This window comes from Melopsittacus undulatus, chromosome Z, assembly GCF_012275295.1.
Source record: "Melopsittacus undulatus isolate bMelUnd1 chromosome Z, bMelUnd1.mat.Z, whole genome shotgun sequence".
In the NCBI taxonomy this organism is placed as follows: Eukaryota; Metazoa; Chordata; class Aves; order Psittaciformes; family Psittaculidae; genus Melopsittacus; species Melopsittacus undulatus.
This window is the reverse complement of record NC_047557.1, coordinates 40167281-40192819: the sequence shown is the minus strand read 5'-3', so window position 1 is coordinate 40192819 and position 25539 is coordinate 40167281. Positions and strand designations below refer to the sequence as shown.

The 25539-nt window shown below is 38.4% G+C and overlaps 1 protein-coding gene across 2 annotated transcripts; it reads right to left on the bottom strand.

The window, feature by feature from the left end:
- Nucleotides 1-1474: 1474 nt before the first annotated feature.
- PSAT1 (phosphoserine aminotransferase 1) lies at nt 1475-19976 on the bottom strand. Of its 2 annotated transcripts, none has more exons than XM_005154942.3 (9): nt 19835-19976; nt 17540-17600; nt 16094-16163; nt 14796-15001; nt 12989-13161; nt 11772-11941; nt 7955-8083; nt 5466-5603; nt 1475-4835 (listed from the first exon to the last, which is right to left on the bottom strand). In XM_005154942.3, exons 1-9 carry the CDS (start codon nt 19892-19894, stop codon nt 4730-4732), a joined length of 1113 nt encoding a protein of 370 aa, XP_005154999.1. In that variant the 5' UTR covers nt 19895-19976; the 3' UTR covers nt 1475-4729. The 2 variants fall into 2 exon arrangements, with proteins under 2 accessions (XP_005154999.1, XP_030910021.1); XM_031054161.2 differs by lacking the exon at nt 19835-19976 and adding an exon at nt 19359-19490.
- Between the last annotated feature and the right edge of the window lie 5563 nt (nt 19977-25539).

Below are 25539 nucleotides of genomic sequence, written 5' to 3'. Positions count from 1 at the left end.
CAGGGAACTCTTGTTCCACTCAAGCCAATTGAAGCCAGCTGCATCCCAACACAAGCCAGGCTTTTTTGATCTGCCATTTCCAGACACTGGGAGGTGGATTTCTCTGATAAAGATTTCACACCACTTCACTGTGACAGAGCTAAGGTTTTTCTTCCATTTTGCTTTAGGTTTACATAACTTAACCCCAAAGCCTTCCAATGTATGTATACCTACTCGCCAGCTGTCACCCAGCATTTACGTTCCACATACTTCTCCATTAATTTGGCCTAATTCTTCCTCCAGAAGTCACAGAGCACATAGCTCTGCTGTCAATGTCCATCACCATTTCTCTTGCCACAGGATCACAGGACCCCTCACACCACCAGAACAAGGTCGTCTTATCTCACACTACTTCACATCACCAGCCAGATTTATAGAATTGAAGACAAGCTTTCATCCCATACAAGGAAAGAGGGGGTACAGTTTGGGTGTCTGACTGAAAAACCTCCAGAAAAAAAATTTAATTTCAGTCCTGATACAGGGACTAGACCTGACATACAATACTGTGTACAGGGACATGTGGTGAAGCACAATCACAACTGAAACAAGCATTAAAACCTACCCAGCACTAAGACTGTTTTCACAATGAAAATGTGTCCAAAAGCAATGTGATTGGGGCTGCCCTGACAGGAAAGAAAAGCCATGAGCCAGTGTGATCCTATGGTGGTAGGCCAATGCAAGCTAAGAACTAAGTTTACTGGCTTTTATACTTCTTTATTTCTGGTTTGCCCAGCTACTAAACCCAGCACCAGGGTCTGAAAGTTTCATACAGTTTGTTTCAAGTTCAAAAACTAGTGCTTACTAAAGAAGAACATCTATTCAGTTATACAGCAGCAAAAGTCTGTTACTACCATCCCTAGTATGTCTCTCAAATGTCCCTAGTAGGTCTCTCAAATGTCTTCAGTTCACACAATGGAACCAAAACAAAGAATCATTCTCAGATTTGTCCATTGTGTTATAAATTCTAAGCAGTTTAATGGCAGTTTCTCTTATAATAGCTTAGCAAACTTAACTTTTCTTACATGATTTCTTCAATCTTTTTTGCAATTAATCTGTTTGCACACACAATTTTTGCATAGTGAATTCAAATTTTCTGCATTTTAGCAACTGCACAGCGTTTGTTTTTGTCCAGTCAAGTACAGATTTATTCTTTAACTACCAAAGAAAAGAAAAAAAAAAAAACAAAAAAATAAACCAACCCAGAAACATTTTCACAAGCTACCATCTCTTCTGTATATCTCTTTGCATCTCTCTGATCATGCTCCTCCAACCATTCAGTAATCCATCGGTAATTATAACTTCTTAGCTTCTTCAGCCTAAAAGGGACCAATTTATCAGACTGTCATGAATCCTGGTTTTAAATTATCAAGAGCCCAATTACCAACAGGAATGGGGATACCTCCTTTCCAAGTGACTGATTTTATGCAAAACCTTGTAACATTTCACTTTTTAATTAGGTACATCCTTATCAAATACAAAAAGTTTCACCCTCATTTTATTTTGTACACAGAGAATGAAATACAGCAAACATGAATCATACACCAATGTAGTGCCAGACCTAGTAAGACTTGCAGCATACTTTGACAACTTCTAATCCATCAGTGTATGTACGATGTCTTTTATTCCTGTTTCATTCCAGTTACTTGAATGTCAAAAATAGACTTACACTTTTTACTTCAAAATATCCCTGGGCTTATCTAAAAATATTAAACCAGTTGCCAGTTGAAAAGAAAAACATGATTAATGTAAACAGAAACAGGGAAAAAATATGAAAATACCGAGTGTCAGCTGACATAGGGGCAAGGCTGTCAACACAAATTATTTATCTCCATTAGAATTACTAATTAAATAAGGATGTGCTAAATCTGACTTATTTAATTCTTTCATGCCAGACTTAGAGGTGGTATTGCCATGGAAAGACCCTATCACTGACAATTGACAGTAGTTCCCTGGAATAGGGTACCTTCCTGATCTACAATTTCCTCATCTGGCATAAAGCATTCCTTACTTTGGCGAACAGGAACAGAGGGAGCACAAAACCTCCTCGGCAGATTTCTCTTTTTAGGCCAGGCCTGGTTTAGATGGTGGCTAGGGACTTCTAAACTACAAACTAAAGAGTACTCTAGCAACTGCTTTTACTAAATCAAAGACAAATCCTAGGAGATGCAGTAGAGACAACTCACTAGAAGAATTGAAAGCAGCGTTCTTTGGAAAGACTTTATCTTATAATTCTCTCCTACATGCACAAACTCAGATGAGACCAGTACTTCCATTTTATAGCATCTTTAAGTGCCTCAGGAGAATTCACACGACACCAAGAAAAGCCCTACTTTCAAACACTGCAATTACTGACCCAGCTTGGAAGTGCTGACATAAGGGAAATAGACCATGACTCTCAGCAACCCCTTGCTGAAATTCCTCCTACTAATCTGATGAGTGGAAGTGGCATTTCTCTGTCCACCATGGCTCAATACCCTGATTACATCTTTCAGGGATACAGCTTGGAAGGGCAAAACTATTGCACAGATGAGTCAAACAAATCTTGGGTAACTAGCTCATTCAGCACATGCTCCACTCTTCCCAGCATTCTTGCATCGTCGTCACATGACATTCAGCCTAGTCTTACTACATTAGTCATTCTGCATTTTGCTTTTACAGGATCTTTGCCTTTCTAGGTAGAAAAAGAAGTCTTTAATTGACAGGATGCTGGGCACAATTAAGAAGCAGCAAAGAGGTTCCCAGCTGGGTCATGAATCAGCTGCATACAGCAGTGCAAGCTTTTTTGCAATCACAGGTAAAAGTGTTCTTGCTACAAGAAATGCAAGCCTATTATAAAAAAAAGAAAGGTCTACTAGCTTTTGAAAAGACATAAGCCAAAGCTATTGTTGAAAGCAAGTATACAAAATTTGGAGGGAGTGAAATTTAAGAAAGTTAAAAAGCTTAATATGGAACCTGAATTATATCTTCATCATTGGCAGGGTACAAGGAAAAGATTATTTCCAGAAAGAATTAAAACATAAATGAGGGAAGCTTGCTTTCTAGGGAAAAGAATAATACTGGAATCTAAAATTCTAATACATTATGCATGACTTCTCATCCTTCAGAAAGTGACAAAAACAAAAGCTTCAGACACACTGGTACTTCACAGCATGCTGTGATTAAGTTTTATTTTCTTCACCAGATTTGTTTAATTACTTTGAATTGAACTAAGTTGACAAAAATCTCAAAACACTACTTAATATAAGGACTTCACAGATAGGGATGTAACTTAACCTTAGCACAACTCCACTGACTTGGTGTGAGGTTCCACTAAGAAAGGGATAGTCCATCATTATCATTATTAAATTGTCACTATTGTATTGATGTTACATAAAAATAAGAAAGCCCCAGTCCTGTACCAAAGAGTTTACAGTCTGTAAGCAGCTGCAGTAATGCTAAACGGTATGATACTAATAGATATCTTCTACATAAGTTAAAGTAGGAGGGTAGTGTTTCTATATGGTAAATGGCAGTAAAGTCACAAGCTGAGAAATAAAAGTAACTTAAGGGTAGTATAACAGATCTTTGCATAAAACCACATAGTTCCTTCTCTAGACCAGACTACCAAAGTCTGCAAGGACTGAGTGAGAACGTTGGGCCAAAAGTGTGATGAAGCATCAGGAAAAGGCAGAGATGTCAAGGCTTGTGTTTACTGCAGCTGGGCAAATCCCCACATACAAAAAGGTACAGAACTGAAGCAATGAAAAAGCAGAGAAAACACTGGAGCAATCAGAGGGAAGACATTTTATAAGCACCAAACAAAGCTGTACTTTGGGCTAGGAAGTCAGTGCAGAGAAAGTCACAGATCCACCAAGTGGAATACAGTCATCCAGTTTGGCAGTAGGTTAACAAATTAAAACCAAGTTTTTGGCAGGAGCAGATATGCACACTCCAAAATAAGAATATAAAATTAATTAACCTAGAGAAGTTTAACATACAAAATGCACAGAGAAATAAACAATGTCATATAAACTTATGTAATTACAGACTCATGCATCCTAGCTTTAAACCTATAAATGATAACACAAAAAAAGGCTCAGTCTTACAGACTTTAACTACAATGGGTATCACTACATGGAACTGTTAAGACAGTGTTTCAAGCATGGGAGCAGAAGTCTGAAGGCAAGGTCCTCAAGTTAGGAACACAGACACTAACTTCTGGACTATATTCCTGATGCTGCAATTTATCTGATAAACCAACTAGATGTCCTTAGAAAACACTTAACATTAATTCTAGCTTCACTGTGCAGTCACAGGGTATTTGTAAAGCATTACAGAATGCCCACGACAGATTTTGTCGCCTGACATTTACTGAAAATAAGGTATTGCTGAAGAAGTCATTTGTGACTAGAAGCAAGAATCAGATCCACAGCATCTTACAATGCTATTCATGTTTTAACTACACATTAGAACACTGTTTTGCAAATTTTGGAACTAGTGCTGATCAGTCTGGGGATCCTCACCCTCAGTGAAGTCAAGGCCAGCAAGTTATTGCAAGATTGAGCCTCAATCCCTTGCAGTTAACTAAAACAGCTACAAGAACTAAAAGAAAATATAACTTGTGCGCTACAGCTGTGTGGTACCACAGTAACTCTCAAACCCTTTAGCTTTTATTCCATAGATGTGCAGCATGGTTCTAACCCATCAGCATTTATGACTGATGCATCTGCAGGAAGCTTCTCATGAATGCCGCAAGCTTCTGAACATCTTCTACAGTCACCGCATTGTATAAAGAGGCACGGATTCCTCCCACAGATCTGAATTTAAAACAGAAAAAAAATTAGAATGGTTTTGTATATTCTGAAAAGAGACATTAATAACATTCATAGACATTTTAACCTACCCCTACTCCAAAGGGGTAAAAATTCACATTTTATTGTGAATAAGAAGCAACATTTAAGTCTTCATAGCAAGCTTGCAATCTAGAGAAACTCAGTGGTTTTTTAGTTATTTGTAGCTCTAACACTGTAGCTCTCTGACATCAAAAAGCTATGCATTTTTAATCCCACAAACACCACTAGACATGGGAAGGAGCTCTTGCAACCAGGTAGACAAGGCACACTGAAAAGCTTTAAACAATGACAGAATCTGACCTCAAGAGTCACCTTCTCTGGCATTTGTACAGAGCAAGATTTATCAAACTGACAGCAGAATTGAGGAGAAAGCTCTCTGAAGCCCACCATATCTCAGCAGTAGGTGAGCAACCAGCAGTCTCTGGTTACAGTCTCAGACTCTCTCAGACTGCTGTTCTCAAATGATGCCAAACCAGTATGAGGAACAGCACATGGGCAAGAAAAACTGGTAAGTCAATTCACAGGCCTACTGCTATATCACTATAGTAACAGTTAATTCTGCACAGGAAAGTTATTCATTTGACTAATACTTACCGATGCCCTTTCAGAGATATCATGTTTAGCTCCACAGCTTTCTCAAGAAATTTCTTTTCCAGTGCTTCATCACCATTGGTACTGCCAATACGGAAAGGGACATTCATTCTGCTTCGGTTCTTTTTCTCCACTGGACATCTAGAAAAGTCACAGAAAATGATGATTAATCCATTTTGTGCTAATTTTACATTTTCAGCTACACACACTTTCAGAAAGCAAAATTGCATCTGTTTATCACCAAAGTCATTCCTCCATAGCTGAAAAGTCATTACTTTCCGTGAAAGAAAGCAACCTTCCTCTAAACAAGTATACTAACAGAAACAGTAAGTGGAAGACTTATTAACTCTTCGTGGCATACTCAAAATAGCCCCAGAAGAATGCACAGGAGGTATAAAAAAAATCACCACCCCACCCACAACAGTCTCAGTTACATTCCCTAGGGTGAATGAGATTTGGTACAGTGAATTTTGACTAACTCTCAAGCAGTTTCCTAAAAGCTAAAGGAAGTATAAGAAAGAAATTTCCATAGACATTGGGGACTTGTGTTAGGGGTTTCAGTCCACCTTCTACATTAGTATTCAGAATCATGAACATCTCAGGTAGAGATCTGCAAAACAAATCTTGGCCACAACATACGAGGTGCATCACAGCTCTTTAATCTCCAAAAATTCCCTTTAATCTAAACTAGAAACTTCAAGATACATTTAAAGCAGAATTTCTCTTCAATTATTTTATGAAGGTAAGAATGGGGGGGAGGTGATTTAAATAATTTTGTTTAGTGCATCTAGTTACAAAGGAGATATGAAGCCTCTAGATTTATTCTTTCCTAAGGCTGTGACATAGTTTCTTACAGGGACTCATTAGGAATAAGTTCTCATAAACTGCATGCAAGTTTTATACCTATTATTATTCTATTTGACAAAGAATTAGTATAATTTTTTAGTTACCCCCCTTGGTTCCTTTGTACAGATATATCCATTTTGAAGAGAAAAAAGATCAATCATATCTGCCTATGCAAATTTTCTACTTGAGATGCAACCAGAAAAATACTTTTCAAAAAGTGCTATGCATGTGAGCATTACCATATTTGCAAATCTGTAGCTATGCTACAGCTTTTAGAAGATCCAGTTACTATAAGGCAATCTGGTGTAACTCAGTGCACAGACTTTGGAAAGTAAACTGCAAATGGGACATGGCACTTTGTGGAAGAAAGTCTTCATTTGTTAACTGGCTCGTCACACTGCTTACCCAGTGAGGCATGACACATTACAGCTGGGAAAGCAGCTTCAGATGAGTCTCCCTTTTAGTCACAGATAAAACAAACAAAAAAAAATCCAGCCTTAAAGGTATTGCTTATTAAGATGCATACGGCTCTGTTTTGCCTTCCCAATGTTTACCATCCCATCTGCATTGCACATCCCCCTCACAGATCATCCTGCCATAAACAGATTTCTCTTTGTCACAAAATATTTTTTCAAGGCTTCAATTGCTTACTGAAGTGTATGAAAACCCCTCAGGATTACAGCAGAGTAGGATCACAACCCTGATCATGGCAATGCTAAAGGCAAAGCTGTTCTCATTAAACAGATAAGCAGAATGTATTAAATATTATTATGAAAATACAACACTGCCAATTAAGGTTACAGCCAGCTTTAATTTAAAAGCCAAATTTAATTTGCCCTATCCTAACTTTGGCTAGAAAGTTATGTCCCAAAAACGTGGATTTTATACTGAAAGTGAAGGAAAATATTTTGCAGTTTCACAGTCTGTTATTAGAGCTTGACAAATATTACAGTTATTCCAAATGATAACATCTGCTTTTAACTACACATATATTTGGTCCTAAGAGATCAAAAATACCTTGCAACAGCATGTAAAAATCAGAGGGTTGTCTGCTTTGAAAAATAGACAAAATAACTGAGAAAAATAAACTGTATTACATTTTTACTACATCTAGGTCTGATCTGCCTCTTTCTGTTCAGAAACTGTTTGAGAACACAGCATAATTAGCTAATTAAAATTCTCTGCTTGACAGGGAAAAAGCAGAGTCTGACTACTGAAAGAGACAGTAGGAAGGATGTGATGCAAAAGTGGTCACCGCAGTTTCTTAAAAGCCACTTCTTCTGTTTTGGCCTGCAAGAGATTCAGTAAGCATACTAACCACAAGCTCTGTGTCTGTTTTTTTGTATACTCTTCTCCTAGGCTCCTGCATTTTATTAACTTTAGAACATAGATTACTAATATGCTTTACAGCTGACCTATATAGGATAACTTCAAATAGCTTCCTACTGGAATAAGACTCATCCTTTTCAAGTGAATAGTTTGAACAAAGAGTTACCAAGTGAATGCTTTGCACAAGTAAACCTACAGGAATTTCTATATACTGAAAAGGTAACGTTAAAAATACACTGCAACCAGGTTCTTAAAAGTTACGAACATTTGGCTCTGCAACAAATGTTGAAAACAAAGGGAAAAACATAGGAACTTACACATAGAATCCATTAGATTTGTCTATAATATCATAAATCATTTTTGATTTGATTAAACTAAGTTTATCCATAGCTGCAGCTCCACCATTATTCTTTATCCATTCCAGTACCAGTCCCATGATATAAATACTACAAAAGAAAAGAATATTTTTCAGTCAGATTACTAAAAAAAAAGACAAAAAAACCCAAAAAAAAACACCCACCAAAAAAAACCTCACAAAAATCACAGTCCTGTGTATTAGTTCACAAACTGTTTCAGTAACAAAACCATATATTTGTTTTTAGAGTGCTTAACAACCCAGAGTCTGAAGTATTTTAAAATAATGACAATTTCAAGCAGGCAGTATTTTTTGAACACAGATAAAGAAATTCAAATGTTACACAAATCTGTTGTACCAAACTTCCTGCTTTGCACCACAGAAGGACAAGTCCTGCAGGTTTCCTGCAGCCCTGCTAGGCTCCCCAGGCCATCCTCAGACATGCTGCAGTGACTGCCAGTTCATTGACCACACAACTATCTGTCAAGTCCTACAAAGAGCCAGAGGTAGTGCGAAAGCAAGTAGCATCCACCCTGCACAGCTACTATAGCAGAGATACAGCAGTGAGCCTCAGATGTATGTACACTAATAATATCAGAAATCTAATAATATTTTCAAACAGCAAAAATAAAAATTATCATCCCATTTCTGTCTAAAAAGACCTTTTGCCCACATGAACAGTGAAGTTTGGTGAAACAAATAATGATATACCACACTTGTTTATTCATTATCATTCAAGTTCTTAAGTAGAGATCTGGAAGCCTCCTGGCATCAGGTGGCTTGGGTGTATTAGTGTTTCAATGCTAGTTAATAAGTGCCACATGAAAAAAATCCCCTGAGGCCTTTTGCCCTTGTGCTTTAGCTACAAAACTCAGCTTGTTTAAGGCTAGGCATTTCCCACGACTACAACACTTTCCATAAAAAAAAAAAAAAAGGCAAACTGTTCACCAGTTTTTATGGCATATTACCAACAAGTTCGCTTTTATTAGTCCCTTCATTACAGATTCCAAGGGAGTGCTCAGAGAACATTACCCTACACATTTTCCTAAGACAAATGTAGCAGGAGGCTGCTTTAAACTTTGCTACTTTCAATTTCTATTGGGATGCCAGCATCAAATCTTTGAATACTGCAGAAAGACTGAAGACTGACTTTTACACAAAGCACCTTACAGCTTTAAGAGCAGAATCCTGATACATTTATGACAGCACACTATCAACTACCCCAGTGTAAAAGATTTAAGTGAAGCCTATGTCCTTGCCAAAAATACAGGGCTACATTCACCTCTTGCCCTCACTTCCTTCAATGAAGCTCCTTGGATAAGTAAAGTTTAAAGAAGTCAGCCTTAGAGGCATCCACAAAACCTAGCCAGCTGAAATCTTTTATCCTTCTTTCATGTCAAAGTAATGTTTCTGGAGCACTTTTAAATGCAAAATGCACTCTGGAGCTTGGAAATTAGACTTTTACAGCAAATTTATTGTTAATTTTAGTAAAGCAGATTAGGGTCAAAGAGTCAAGCTCTGTAGTGCAAAGCATTTAAAGCCATTAGCATCACCTTAATTTAATTTTACTTAACATCCTGCTGAAGTGGCTTTTGCAAATTCAGTTAATATTTCCTGCCTGTTTGCCAGCAGGCCATTAGAGAGTGCAAGGAAAAGAGCTGAGGAAAGAAAGAACTAAGAAGCTTTGCCAGTTCCTTGCAGGAACTGGAACAGGCATTTAGAGCCAAGCCAAACAGATGTGCACCCTGCCAACATTTCAGTCTGTGTTACATTCTGGATCCTGGAGTGTACTCGGATGTGGGTCTGTAGCATGGAGTGAAATCTGGCAAGGCAGTGATACAAGAGGAGAAAAACTGCTAGTTCAACCTTATTTTCAGCTCCCTTCATCTCCCACTAACTTGTTGATGTTACTGACACATACTACTGAGTTACATCTAAAGCAGCACTTTCTTCTCAGAAGTTCTTTGCAGTGGCTAAAATAAAGCTGCAGAATTTAATTTGGTTTGCTTCTCGAACTTTGTTGCTCCTCTGGTCTAAATGCTGAGATTAAGTAGAACCTTTGAAATGGAAATAGCTTTGTACTTGGAGAACATGAATGGCTGGAATTAAAACCTAGCATGTGCAAGTACACAGCATCCAAATCAGAATGCTGGACTTGGCAGTAAGGAAAATAATCAATCATGGAATACAGGCTTTTCAGTCACTGGGAAAAGAGACACACAGCCCATGTTAAAGCAACAATCAGAAAAACTACAAAAAATCTGGAAACATTTCAGGCAAATTCTTGTCTTAACAGGAGCTGTTAGGGGCACTATGTGTACCCCACTGACAAAGGCAGATGTGGTGGCAGCCAGAGTACCTCATTCCAGCACTACATACTCTACAGTATGCATACTGTTTGGGAAAACTAGTTGTGCATTGTAAAATCTGGGGTAAACATATGCTTATGAGATTTACTGTTCTTCTGATAAATTAAGATAACTGCCTCTGTTACTTAGGTAGTAAGAATCAGCAGATTCAGAAATACAATTAGTATCACTTAAAATTGTACTGACTTTAAGCAAGTAGTGGCATTAAAGTAGGCTTTATACATAAGTCACTGTACTTTATGCCTATACAGTGCATTTACTATCTGTAGGACATCATTAGGCAACTTTCATGATTTCTACTTTTAAAGATAAGTTCAATTTTTATTCAAATAATTTGATAATGCAGTCTGACATTGATTTTTAATCTTGACTTTTTCACACGTCAGAATTTTGAAGTAATTTAAAAGACTTCAGGGAGGGAAGGGGAAGAGGGAGGGAGGAAGAGAAGGAAATACCTGGTTTTAAGATTTGCTTTTTAAAAATACTTGTTCTAGTGAACACTGGTATAAAAATGCTCCAGATTAAGAACGGGTAGATACTATTGGTCAACAGCTAAATATTCCAGTAGCAAAACATCATTTCACTAGTTAACACAAGGTAGAAGACAGTAATATTAAAAGAGCAACCTGCAGTCTGTTCTGCTTATTGCATACATGAAAACACCAGGTAAATGCCAATTTTGTGATCTTGATTGCTAGCAATGATTATGATGCTAGACCAATTTCATTTCTGGATGTCAAGTCAAAGACTGAAGTGAGTAGAAAAGAAATAAGGAAAGTTGTACTAGAGAATAAAACACAGCAATGACTAAATTACCTTTAAAAAACCCCACCACACACAAATAAAACCACACACAAATAAAAAAAAACCTACAACTTTTTGCAGTTTCATTTAAAAACCAACAGTAGTAAATAGTGTAGCTAGAACAAGACATATTTTTTAAAAACAACATTTACTATTATTTACAAAGATAGGAATCTGGAAGTTCAAATGCTGAGAAAAACCTCAGGAAAAAAAAATCAGATCAAAACTGTACTCAGTGTTCAAGAAGCAAGAATAAGTGACAAATTTCCTATCTGCAAGTGACAGAAGCACCACCACTGAATTGACAAGAGCTCATAAAAGGCAACATTGGATCCTGAAACTTTCATAATGGAATTAGGACATATAATATTTAGTTCTGAAAATACTACGTCCTTTATGGCTGAGTCCTACTAGGCTACCTAAAAGCCTGCTACGGTCATGTGGCTGGACACTTCCCATGTTCCCACAGGGTTCCTGTGAAACACACCAACGTTATCAGCGACTTGAAGGCAAATACTGAACTTGTGAAGCTTTTCTCAATAAGAGCAGCAGATGGCAGTGCAGTTGCTTTTCAGACAGGAAATGTTACAGAGCAGGGCAAGTTACCTGTAGCACGGTGGAGTGTTATACAAAGAGCCGTTCACTGCTTGCGTTTTGTAATCCAGCACTACAGGGCATTCTTTCAGGGCAAATCCCAACAAGTCTTCACGTACTATTACAACAGTAACTCCAGCGCAGCCAACATTCTTCTGAGCACCAGCGAAAATCACTCCAAACTAACAGAAGAAGGACTTGTTACATGCATCCACTCGTAGATAACTGATTAATACTCCATTATCGTTATATAACAGGGTACAAGTCAGCATAACAGCTTCGAGAATGTGTTGAAAATATGCAAGTTGTAAGTCAAAGAGTTAGAAGTTCTGATTTCAAAGTACAGTTACAGCTATAGTTGTTATCCCATATATATCTATTAGAGCCATCTACCCTTTCAACTGAGCAATGACAAATTTCCCAAAGATTTGCTAAATGTTTATTTTGTAGCCACAAATAATTCTCAAGGCAGCCTGTCCCAATTTCACTGTACTCCATGGAAATTTACTAAAATAAATTCATACAGAGATCACAATATTTTCAACTGATTTGGTATTTCAGAGGATCATATGTTCAAAAAGGCAGATGAGGAAAGCCCAAGATGAATGCACTAACAATTGCCCCTTCTTTCTGCTATACACAGATAAAAAAGGTAAAACATGATACCACAGTGGTCAGTAACACTTCCCACTCCTAACACACTTCACAAATGTAAGCAGGCAAGTACTGTGTTCTGTCTCTGTATTGTCTATAAAACAGACACAACAGTTGTGAGGCATAGGAAGCTTTATTAGCTTAAAAGGGGTTACAGATTTTTCATGTAAAAGGCATGACCAATAACTCTGATTCATAGTACCTTGCTATGGCCATATACACTATCTACAGACTAAACACAATTCAAAAGATATCTTTTTCAGCTACAGCACTGGTGAAGACCACAAAGCAGACAAACTTGGACAGCTACTAGCATGAACTATTTCAACATAGTTCAACCTGGTTTTATCAGAAAAAGAAAAAAAAAAGGGGGGAGAACAGGTAGACACTGAAATCTGAAACTTTAAATTTTAAATTTCAAAATTTGTATTCACCATTAGATACAAAAATCAACAAAACACAATGTTCTGTTTACACTGCTGAGCATCTCCAGCCACCTAGACACTGCAAACTGTCTAATTATATGCATTTAAGTTTGAAAATGCTTTATGTAGCCACTGCGTCCAACACCATACCTTGGAAACATCCACAGGTCTGGACAGGAAGTTTGATGACATATCACAAACCAAGATTGCTCCTTTGACATCAGGTACAAAGTCAAATTCCACACCATGAACAGTCTCATTAGCACAGTAATAAACATAAGATGCATCTGGATTAAGATTCCAAGTGCTTGGGTCAGGAATGTCTGAGAGAGACAAAAAAGGAAACCAAAGGTCACTGGAGATAAGGAATTTTCCTGTTCAAGTAAAATGCAGACTTAAGTGCAAACCTACAACAATTTTGCAGTATAAAGCATTCATTATCTTGTTACTAGGAAGATGTAATTTATCTGCAAATGAAATACATCAGTGCATTCTCAAAATTCTGTGATGAGCCATCATTAAGCTTGCAAACACCCTGGAAATTATCAGCCTGAAAATTATCAGCCTTGATTCCTCAAGGGATTTTAATCAAGTTTGCAATCCCAGACTGAAAACTACTGCCATGGGGTACAAAACAGCATTTCAGAGCATTGAGGCACTGGATCCAAGAATCCTCCAGATTCTCACTGGCAAAGTTCTCCAAAGCTGCATTTCTGAGGATCCCCAGAAGCATTTCAGTCTTGCCCAAGCTGAACACAAGTTTATCTGCCTACCTCCCATTTAAGCTCTGCAACTGATTTGCAAAACTAGTATTTCCTCTGTCAACAGGCAAAATACAGGCATGCCCTGACAGCACAGAACAGGTTTTGCATAGAACAAATGGTTGCCCTGTCTTTCTTCTCTCCTCCAAAACACATGGGGAAGAAGTGCTGTTACAGCCTCCATCATCACTTGCTACCTCTCCCCTTATCTACAGGCGCCAAATGGTGGATACACTCCCTTGACTGAAAAATTGTAGGTTGAATTCCTTCCTGTGCCTCAAAGAGTATAAACTGATTTTCTAAGTTTGTGCCCTAATCACCTGTTAATATACTAACTCATATGTAGATATATTCTTTGCCTTTCCTGTTGCCACTCTTACCAGTTCAAATGCTTATCATTTGGACCAAAACTAAGACAAGCGAACATGACTAGCAAGACTAGAAACCAGAATTCAGGTATCCCTACCCCAAGAATTATTTACGTATATGCAAATTATACACTTAAGTTCTTCACACTGTCTCATAAAAATGCCTGATGCCTCAATTACAGTAAACCTTTTTCTTCTTTCTATACTGTGTTCATTCAGACTGTGTTATGTCCAGTAATAAGGTTCCAGAGGAAAAGCTGAAATGCCTCTTCTATTTCAGAGCTAACTGCCTGTTATGACACATGGGTGGGAAATATAAGTATTTGGGAACCCCTGAAAGTAGATAACAGAATGCAAGACTCCCATCTCATGGGGCAACAAGGTTAAGATACCAAACATGCTTCTGAATTTCACAGCAATCTCATTGCAAAGTATTTCAGTTCCAAGTACACTCAATACCCCTGCAAACAGCTTAAGAACTCAGTCAAAAAAAAAAAAAAACAAAAAACAAACAACAAAAAATATAAAAAGAAAAAAGGAAATCAGACAGCCCAGACATTTCCCTACTAATACACATTTGCTTCTTGCAGCGTGCTTTCCGCAATCTGATCAGCCTAGCTTCACAATTCTCTTTTGGTGGAGAAGGTTAAGACATCTAACAGATCTCCCAGTGATGAACATGTGGAGATGTGGCAGGCAATCTTTTGAGTGCTCAGCAGACACTTCTAACTAGTTAACACTGAATAACCTAACAGCTGTGTTGGGCCATCTTTTAGAGTTATTCAAAACACTAAGCATTCATATGAACAGGTGTAGTCATCAACTTACTTGTATAGGCTCCTAGTTTTGGATGAACAATATTCACTTTGGCATACTTCTCTGCTTCTTTAGCTGCTTTTGCTGACCAAGCTCCAGTAATAACATAATCTGCATGTCTTCCCTCCTTTAAAGCAATAAGGTTAAGTGGGACTGCACTGAACTGAGCAGATCCACCTCCTTGGAGGAAAAGGACTTTGTAGTTTTCTGGTACATTTCTGCATGCAAGAAATAACCATCTAATATTATTCACAGAAGACACGGGATGCATACTACTTGATATTATGCATTTATAGCATACAGCAACAGAGGAAAAACACTGTCATTTCAGAAGACTCTGCCAAGAGTTTAGACCAAATCCCATTAACTTACTTCAGCACTGGTCTTCACTAACAACTTAAATATTAAGAATAATGCTATATATTTTACTGCAAAAATTTGATGAAAAACAAGTTTTTCAACCCCCTTGGATATCATCAAATAAATTCACTCCTAAGTAGCTTTACTATCATAGTACACACATCTTAGAAGATATTCCAGTAGAATTAATGCTCATTTGTAATTTTGTCTACTGCTTGCTTCATGGCTTTTCTGTCAGGCCACAAACTTCACACCAAAGTGCTCACAGAAGAACTCAGCTTTGAGGCCCTTCAGTCAGAAATGCAACTGTATAGTAAACTGTGCATGTAGAGCAAGTGCCATAATGATTTGTCCATACAGTAACAAAAATTATTTGTTCAAACTAATCATTGAAACCCCTCTGCCAATAATTCTGCCTGCAATTGACAGTCAAGCTTTTATATGAGATGACTAACATTGTAAGCTACTATGACAATACTAATTCTAATATACAATATAATTATTTCAAACTTCGGAAAACATGTCACACTACAAATAGGAAAAGGGCTCCTGCTCAAGGATTCTAAAATACGTAACATACAGATCACCTCTATACCACTAGAGAACTGATTTCCATTGTTTCCATTTATTTCTTGAAGAAAGTTGATGCCTTTCATTAATTCTATGAATGTGACAAAAATTAAAGTTTTATAAGAAAGGCAACTAATCAGTGTGTAGTAGATATATAAAAAGTATTTTAACCTAATAAAAGCCCTTAATCAAATCTAAATAAATCAGCATCAGACAAACAGAAGATCAGTGTCCTCTCCAAGATTAATACTCTATCAGACATGGTATCTAAAACAAAAGGCAATCCACCCCCCATAAACAAGTGCTTTCAAGGAAGGGTCTCCACATTAGTCATTACTGGGGCAACTAACACAAAAATAAGTAGGAAGTAACTGACTTACAGCAATTCACGCAAGAGATTTTCAGCTGTATTTAAAATTTTTGTGAAGTCTGAGGTCCGATGGCTCATTTCTTTGGTGGAAAGAAGAAATAACATGAAACAAAATGGTAATACATCAGTGTTATTTTTAAATTATGTTAAGCTTTAAAAATTTACTCTATAGATCTAAAATGCCTGTAAGTCCCATTCCCAGTTTCAAGTCATACTATTTTTATTGCTGAGCCTTCCTAAATACTTAAACAAGATGTATCTCCAGTCTTGTCCTGATCCAGGCAAACCCAGTCCATTCACATTTGGCATCCACATGACCTTACTACTCCCAAGAACAACTACATTTGTGTGAAAAAAAATAATTCCTAGAAAGGCATAAGTTTTTCTCACTCTAAGAATTTTCTCTGCTAGTTATGCTGCAGCAAGTATAGAGTAAGGTGTGGTGGTTTGTTTTGTTCTTTTATTTTTTGCAAGGCTTCTTCATGCTTTACTCCTAATTAAATATTAAGCACACTTAGAGTTAACTAACACTAATTCTTTTTATTATATTCATATACTTCCTTCCATCAGTAAGAGCGCACAATTTAAACATGAATACAAGTCCTGCAGACTGGTGCACATTCAACTTCTAGCAAACAAACAGTTTCACAGAACTAGTGAAATGCTGACCATCTTCTTGCATAATGTGCAACTGGAGCTGAAAAGCCAGTCAGCTACCATGTGGTGCAGAAGACACCTCCTCCTTATGACAGGACAGCATTGCCTTCCTAATGGGAAGGATGCTATTCATCAGGTGCATCTGAAGTGCTCTTCCACACAGTATGTAAGATCCTATATATGGTATCCATATATATGGACGTGGGTTGCCCAGGGAAGTTGTGAATGCTCCATCCCTGGTGGTGTTCAAGGCCAGGCTGGACAGAGCCTTGGGTGGCATGGTTTAGTGTGAGGTGTCGCTGCCCATGGCAGGGGGGTTGGAACTAGATGATCTTAAGGTCCTTTCAAACCCTAACTATTCTGTGACTCTATGATTCTATATAGACACATATAGCATTTGTATATATGTGGGTAATGGGTATACACATATAGCATTTTATAGATATATATTTTTATATATATTGCCTATATATGAATATACTCCCATATACCTTCCCAGTGGTCCAAAAGTACTAATGTTCTCAATATAATTAAGGTTATTTTTGTCTCTAATCCTTTGTTTGTATCACTAAACATCTGGCTATATATCACTTCATGGTCTGATGAATGGTAGAAAAGCACTGTGAAAAAATATTCTCTGAACATGCATGCTAGCAGAGTAACTTATTAGTAATGAAAAGGAGTTTAAATACCAAGATGAAAAAGTTTCATTAAAAAATTTGTCAAACATATAAACAAAAAAATAAATAAAAATCTACATTTTAAAAATAAAATCAAAATCTACATTTTTCAGTCTTACCAAGAACACTTATACCAAGTCCTTTGTAGTCCACCAATTCTTTCTGTGCTTCTAGTAATACCTAACAAAGGAAAAAAAAATCCACAAATAAGGGAATTTTCTGCTATCTGGAGACACTAGTGCATCATGCATATGCCAGCTGCTCCATAATGCAGTAACCTGACACTTAAGTGAGATTAACAGAAGTATGGTCACCAATATAATTTTGTTGTGGAAGGCTTTTCATAAGACAGTGTAATTAAATCAAATGCTTGTTGTGGAGACTGTGTTTTAGCTTACTATTTCAATGGCCATATTTCCAGATTTCAGGATGATTTCTAGGAGTTAGATAGAACTTCCAGCCTCTTATAGAACACTTAATGCTTCCATGCATCCTCTTTCTAAACAAGTATCTTAAAACGCCCACCCCTCCACCCTGTGTCTTTCACTTGACTTCTGCAAATAGGACAACCAAGGGGGAAAGCAGAAGCAAAAAGAACAGAATCATCGTGGGGAACTGGATATCTCAAACTGACACAACAGGACAAGAATGAAGCCCCACACTTTTTGAGGTTGAGCCTTCTCTATGCTATTGAAAGTTAACAAAGAAATCAAGCAAAGTTTTGAGACAGCCAGAAGACAGAGGACACTCATAAAAGCCCTAGCCAGGTAATCCGCTGCTTCAGCCTTTTGTTGTTTTTTCTTCTCCCACAGTTCTTGAGTAGCAACAAAGTGGAATCCATTAGACCCGCAGCTTCCAATTTCAGCAAGCTCCTGTGTGAGACTCAGAACACTCTTAGCAGTAGAAGAAGCAGCCCCAGTAGAAGAGCCGCCAAAACATGCACTGTGTGCATGCACCCCAGGATATACCAAGGAGCCACAGAAGTGCTCCAAAGAGTTTCATGAACAAGAGATCTATCCTGCTGACAAGGTATCTGCATGGCTTATCAACTGTAACAGCTGGTCACTAAAAGGTCAACCAGAAACAACTATGCTGCTTTTGATGTTAGAGATTGTGAAGTTTTAACCACCACGTTTCACATGCAAGCACATTCATGTCAGAGGAGGGGAAAAAAGTCAAAGGGGGCACAGAGATTATTATAAGAAAATGCTTGTTGAACTGCTTGATAAAACCCAATTCTGTTAGTAATATTCTTTGGCACGTGTTGCGAAAGACGTTTATGGTATGCCTTATAATAGCCACAAAAAGCTCTGTCCACCTTCTTCAGCGAGTTTGAGCACCTCAGCCCAGATCAAAGTGAAACAATCGAGGTAACACAGGAGTCCATGTAAGATTACTGAATTTTCCAGAGGGAAAACCAGATTAATACTTGGGAGCAGATTAATACTAGGGAGTTAGCTGTGGTCTCCTCTAACCCTGAGCCCAGCTTTCTGCGGCAGACAGCTGGATACTGCAGCAGTTCTTTAAAGAGCTCGTTTGGAACCAAAGGTTCAAAACAGAACAACAGGTTTCTTGTCAGCATAACCTACAAAGTACATTCCCAGAAGAATGAAAATAGAGAGCAAAACCAAACAAAATAAAAAAAATAAAAAAGCACTGCTGCACAGCACATTTTTTTCACCTAATTGTTAAAAAAAAAAAAAAAAAAACACATAAAATAAGGAAGAAAACTATGAAGGAAATTAAGAAAACAAGGAAAGATCTCCACAATCCGTAACTCTTAAATTGAAAGTCAGATGCACACAGTTTCGCAGAAGCCACCCTTTCTCCATATGTGACTGGATGGATAATCCATAGCTGCTGATGCAACTTTCCCGAAGGTTGAGCCTACACTGCACTCATTAACATTTGTTAAACAAAGACTTCTCGGGGAATTACCTTGTTGTTTATCAGCTGACAAGTAACACACTCAACACAGCTACCCTCGCACATCCGCGGATTTACTCCTCATCCAGAAGCTGATATAACCCTTCGTCAATGACCATAAAATCAGATTCAGAAAAACAGCTCGGGGCGAGCAATCCTAAACCCACATTAAGGAGAGTTTTCAAAAAACCCATTAACAAGGCATTCAACTGGGTAGGGAGGGAGAGAAGAAACTAAGTTTCGCCCCTCTTCAGGTAATTCTATTTTATCACGACTCACTGGAGCCTCCCCAGCCCTCGCTGTGCACCCGGCGCCCCCGGAAGCCTCTGAGGAGTTGATTTGGGCCGGCCGGCAGGCACGCGCCGCTGTCCCGCCGCCTCACCCCGGCGAGAGCCCATTCGGGGCGTAGCTCCGGCAGGACACGTCCAGCCGGACACCCACCGCCGCGCCGCGCCCCGCCGTGTGGGAAGAGCCCGGCCCCTACTCACGGAGCGCGGCAGTTTGGCCGGTCCGGCCCCGAAGTTCGCCACTTGCCGCCCTCTCTCCATGATGCTTCTCCTGCTGCTGCAGCCTCCACTGCTGCTGCCACCGCCCAACAGCCGCCCCTGCGGCCCTGCCGGTATAAACCCCCTGCGACTGGCGCGCCGATTGGTTGCTGCCGCACACACCCCAGGGGCAGGGCTCTCCCCAGTCCCCTGTTGGCAGCCTGCTCAGGCCGGCGGGGCCGTGCGCGGGGCCACCACCTCTTCTCGCCGCGGTCCCTGACCCCCGGTCCCGGCTCGGCTCAGCCCAAGAAGGCAGGAGGGCCGGTTGCGGACAAGGGCTCAAAGCGAGGGGTTTAAACAAGCCTTGTGCCTGGAAAGTCTCAGTAAACCTTGCCACGATTTCACTGGGTGGGTGGGTAGACAGGCAGATAGAGGGAATGCATGTCCTACAAGTCACTGCTCTGTTTCCCCCCCCCTGCAGTTGCTGCTGCTGCAGCACTGGGACGCTTGTTGTAAAAGTGATGTGTCCGAATGCACAAGACACTAAAACCAGCAGTCCACAGTTACAATGAATTTCGGGGGGTATTTCATCTTGAAAGAGGTGCCCAGCGAAGCTGTGGCTGCCCCGTTCCTGGCAGTGTTCAAGGCCAGCGTTCATGGGGCTTTGAGCAGAGGGGTGGAACTAGATGATCTTTAAAGTCCCTTCCAACCCAAACCTATGATTCTATGAAATTCTTTCTTGGCAGGAGAGTGGGATCCCTACCTTCACTAATCCAAGAAGAACCTGCTTTTGTGCTCTCTTGCCCCAGACAGCCCATTGCCAGCAAACTGCTATTTTCATCTCATAGAAAGGGATTAAAAACCATAGAGGTGTGAAACTTAATGTCACATAACGGATAGCGGAGCTGAGACTTGCCTTGAGGTCTGCCAAATCCTAGGATGATATCCCTAAATACTAAACCATTCTTTCCACAGATGCCTTGGTGTAAGTTCATTGAAAACAGGGTTAATACAACTAAACCGCTGTAACTGAAAGACTTTAGCTCATCCAATTCCTTCTAACTGTTCTAGCTAGAGACATACTGCCTTACAATCAGTTTTCAGAAGTTATTTTAAAGGCAGGAGCAGTAAGTCATTTTTAACAAAACATTAAGTATGATTGAAAACAGATGGGTTTTACAGAGTCCCATAATTTTCAACTACCTTGGATGAGATATATGGTTCTCATATGTAGCTGTATACAGCACAGCTCTCAGACTCTTTTGTCTGCCCAGTGTAACCCGGAATGCTGGCCTGACTGTCCCATGCATGTTCACTCAGTTATCATCAATAATCTGTATATAAAATCTGCAATTTTTTTTTAAGAAATTAAAGATTTTATGTGCATTATTTTTTGAACACTGAGATTTAGATGAAAGGTAATTTTTCATTATTAATTATTCCACTGAATAAATAGTGACTGCTTGAATTTGTTCCTTGTCCTGTCAAGCAGGTCATACCTAGAATGATAAAAAGAATTTACAGAATATAGCCTGATCTAATCTCTAATTAACAGACTTTCATCTTAATGCAAGTTCTATGTCATTTTTAAAGATTGTAAGCAGAGATAGTGATTTTAGAGCAAAGATAACCTTCATTCCAATAATGGCTTTAGCTTAAGAGAAACCTACCAAACTTGCTTTCAGATGCCAGAAACTACCTCAGTTCTAAAGAGGTAATAGCAAACTTCACAGACATTACAGGCTCAATATATTCTCTTCAAAACATTAAGGTATTTTTAAAGTATGTCTCAAACCGTAACACCCAGAATGACTACATTCATTCTAATCATTAAAATTAGTCCTAATTAAATAGAAGTGCCTATTAAAATCTTCACTAACAACACAAATGTAACTGTAATACGATTATTTCTACTCAAGTCTCAAAAACAGTGTTAAAGCTCCTAGTATGGGCTTTTCCCAGTATTAAACCCAGACCACCTACGTCTGACCGGAGGGGCAGCTTTGAACGCCAGTCTGTTGGGTAGTAAGAGGCAGTGGAAAGTCAGAAATAATTTAGTTTGGTGATTCAGATCAGGCAGCCTGGCCACTACTACAGGGAAGTGTTTCGACACGCTAGCAGGATTAGTCTTGAATCCTGTGTGGCACAAACCACAAGGTAAATTAAAACTTTGGAATTAAAAGTGTAGCACAAAGACCTAGAACACAAAACCACAAACCAGGCAAGCTAGTGCTAGTATAGGCTCAGAGCACAAGGAGTAAATAGCAGGTATTGCAGTTTTTCGGCTCAGGAAAATCCCATCCTGACCAGAACAGTGAAAGCTCCCATGAGAACAGAAGACAACTGTGCTGGAAGCATGGCCACCCAGAGCTTTAGAAAATTAATTCCATATTCTCACTGATGGTAAGTAACTAAAATTGATAAGGATGTATAAACCATCTCTGTTCCTAAACAGAGAATAATCCATTTTTACTACATGCAAGAGATTATTATCCTCCAACCCAAGTCAGAGAGAATGAAGAGGAATGGTAAAGGCCATGTCAGGGTACTGTTTCTATTGAGATTTCTCCTATTTTAATAATTTTGCTGCCAGCAATTATGATTTAATATTTTTGTTATATTAAAAAAAATCAGAAATTCATTATTTCAATATTCACAGTCACCAATATGAAATACAAGCTTTTGTAAACCAGAACTTCCAAGAATGCTTCTGGCTTCTAGCATTAGAGTACCTGACCCTTCAAATGCCACAAATCTCTGCAGTTTAACACTAATTTGCATAATTAACACAAAAGAGGAGAGTGCTATATTTATTATGATGCAACTGGAAAAATGAAACACAACAAGCAAAAAGCCAGAGGAAGTGTAATATCTAAATAAAGTTTCTGAGTTTTCAGTGAACTTTTATGTGGGACTCATCATGACTTCACATTATGCTTGACACAAAAACCGTCATCAACCACTGCTGGAACAGAACCAGCTCACTCAAGGAGAGCAAGTGTACATGAGTTATCTGTTCAGTACAATAACCAACAAACTGACGTCACTATTAAAAGATAAATAATGCTGATTACATAGCAACCTGGCAGCTGTGTCAGTAGGAAACTGGGATGTCTGGTTCAGCAAACTAGTGAGACCTGAAGATTTTAGAGGGACTTTACAGATGCAGGTAGTTCAGACAAGGGTTTGGGGGTTATTCTGTTTTTCAGAAATACAGCTCCAAAACTGCAATTACGAAATATGAAAAGTAACTTTCAGAAAGTCCAAATAAAGGCAGGAAAAAAAATGCTTGATTTTTTAAGTAAACAGCAACATGTTCTCTAGCAAATCTGGCCTATTGATTTCAGACTTCTTTTGTCAAACAAGAACACAGACAAATGTGTAAAACATTGACTAATAGCAAGAGGTTGAAACAGTTTATATACAACCTCAGGGTAAAACGGTTTCATAATAATTTAAAATGTATGTATTATACCCTATTTAGTTTTTCTTACTTTTAATTAAAATGCTTTAACCTTAAAACTTCTGAGGTATTAATGACAGCCTTAAAAAATTTTTCCATAGGTGACTTCCATTATCTCTATTGACTTCAAATGCAACATTCAACTATATGTAAAGTATGCACTCCAGATTCTCACAGTAAGAGGGCAACAAAAGAGCACCAGTGATGAGATGGTGAATCTTTCATGTTTCTTATTAAGATTAAAAAAAAAAACAAAAACCAAAACCAACAAACATGGTTAACTGAAAACAATCGAAAAAAATCCATGTCCATCTAAATTATATACTGCCTGGCCAATTTTGCTTTAGAGTACAATTTTTTACATTATTCATACTTTAAAAGCAAATACATGTTACGTAGTATAATATAAAAGGTATTTATGCCACCTGCTTACAGGCATTACTATACAAAATATAGGCATTACTATACAAAAAGCAATTTAATTCTTTATAGTACTTTTAGGGGCAAATAGCAGATTCATGATTTCTAACCTCACAAATCCTAACACTTTTGAATTCATCATTTCACAGTGACTAGCTTTAGTCTTAACTTTGAAAAGGGAACATACAGCATATTAATGCTGAAGAATCTGATTGCATGTAATTGTTCTAGCAAGTCAAAAATCACAAGCAATGAATCATGACTGAAGCCCTCAAATGTTTGGGAGAATATCTAAAAAATTGCATAAATTAATGTATTACCTGCTATTATTCTGAAGTACCAAAGTCTGTATAAATAATGTACTTTCATGTGCAATTATTTGTGCAATATTGCAATAGCTAAGGCAATCTCATGCTATTTGCTCAGCAGAAATTTCTATTGGAGGATTCATTCATTTCTTCATAATTGTCAAGCAACTGGAGTCAGGTGTTTCTACAGATCAATCTCTTCTAGAACTCTCATGACAGAGAAGAAAGTTACGCAGTATTCTTTCCCTGCCCCAGCTCAGCACAAATCATCTTGCCTATTTCTTGCCTAGTTCCTCTATCTGAAAAATACCTTCCACTGCTCTTATCACCCTCTGTCACCTTCACAATGGAATGTGAAGGGGAATTCACAGGAGAATGTACCCTCTGCAAATGGAATACATGATGCCAAGAAAAGTCCATACCAAACAGACTAAAATACTATGGTATTTCAAAACCTAAGCCAACACTGTGAATAGTGAAATAAAAACAAAATATTTAATGTTTTCTAAAAAGGCATCTGTTCATGACCACTGCATAATGTAATGAGTTTTCAACATCTGAATCCCTCAGAGCTCGCTACTGAAATTTCAAAGATTTCTTTTATAAATCAGGACTGACACAACCACATATATGTTAAAAAAAAGTCACAGAGAAGTTATTTTGAGGAAATAAAAATGACTAGTTAGCTCAAAAACTGGAGAAGGCTGTGTGGAGACCTCATAGCAGCCTTCCAGTATCTGAAGGGGGGGCTACAGGGATGCTGGGGAGGGAGGCTTTATTACGGACTGCAGTGATAGGACTACAGGCATTAACGGGTTAAAACTTAAACAGGGGAAGTTTAGAATGGATATAAGGAGGAAGTTCTTTACTCTAAGGGTGCTGAGGCACTGGAATAGGTTGCCCAGGGAAGCTGTGAATGTTCCATCCCTGGAGGTATTCAAGGCCAGGCTGGACAGAGCCTTGGGTGACATGGTTTAGTGTGAGGTGTCCCTGCACATGGCAGCGGGGTTGGAACTAGATGATCTTAACCTTTCTAACCCCAACTATTCTATGCTTCTAAAACAGAATTCACACCCACTGCTGAACCAAATGACTTAAATACGCTTAAACCCTAAACTACAGTTTAAGTTTTGCATTTGGAAGAATCAAACATGTTGCTTAAAACACTTTTCCTAAAATTTCCTTAAATACTTAACATCTTCCTCATCTCTACTATCCTTACTCACAGGTTGATTTTTACAGTACTCTGATTCATATAAAAATAGTAGTGAAGATGTAATTATTATGTTCAGCTCTTGCCTGACTGCCTTCTCATGGCACTCTGGCAAGTGTACAAGTATATAGAAAGATACCACTTTCTTTTTCAGGGCTGTACTGAAGTGCATCTTATTATTATTCCTCATGCAAAACAAAATGATTTTCTGTGCCTCATAAGGCAAATCAACGTCTATGTTAGTCTGTGCTATAGTTCAGAAGCAAATCAGCTGCCTGGGCAAAAAAGACAGGAACAAAAACCT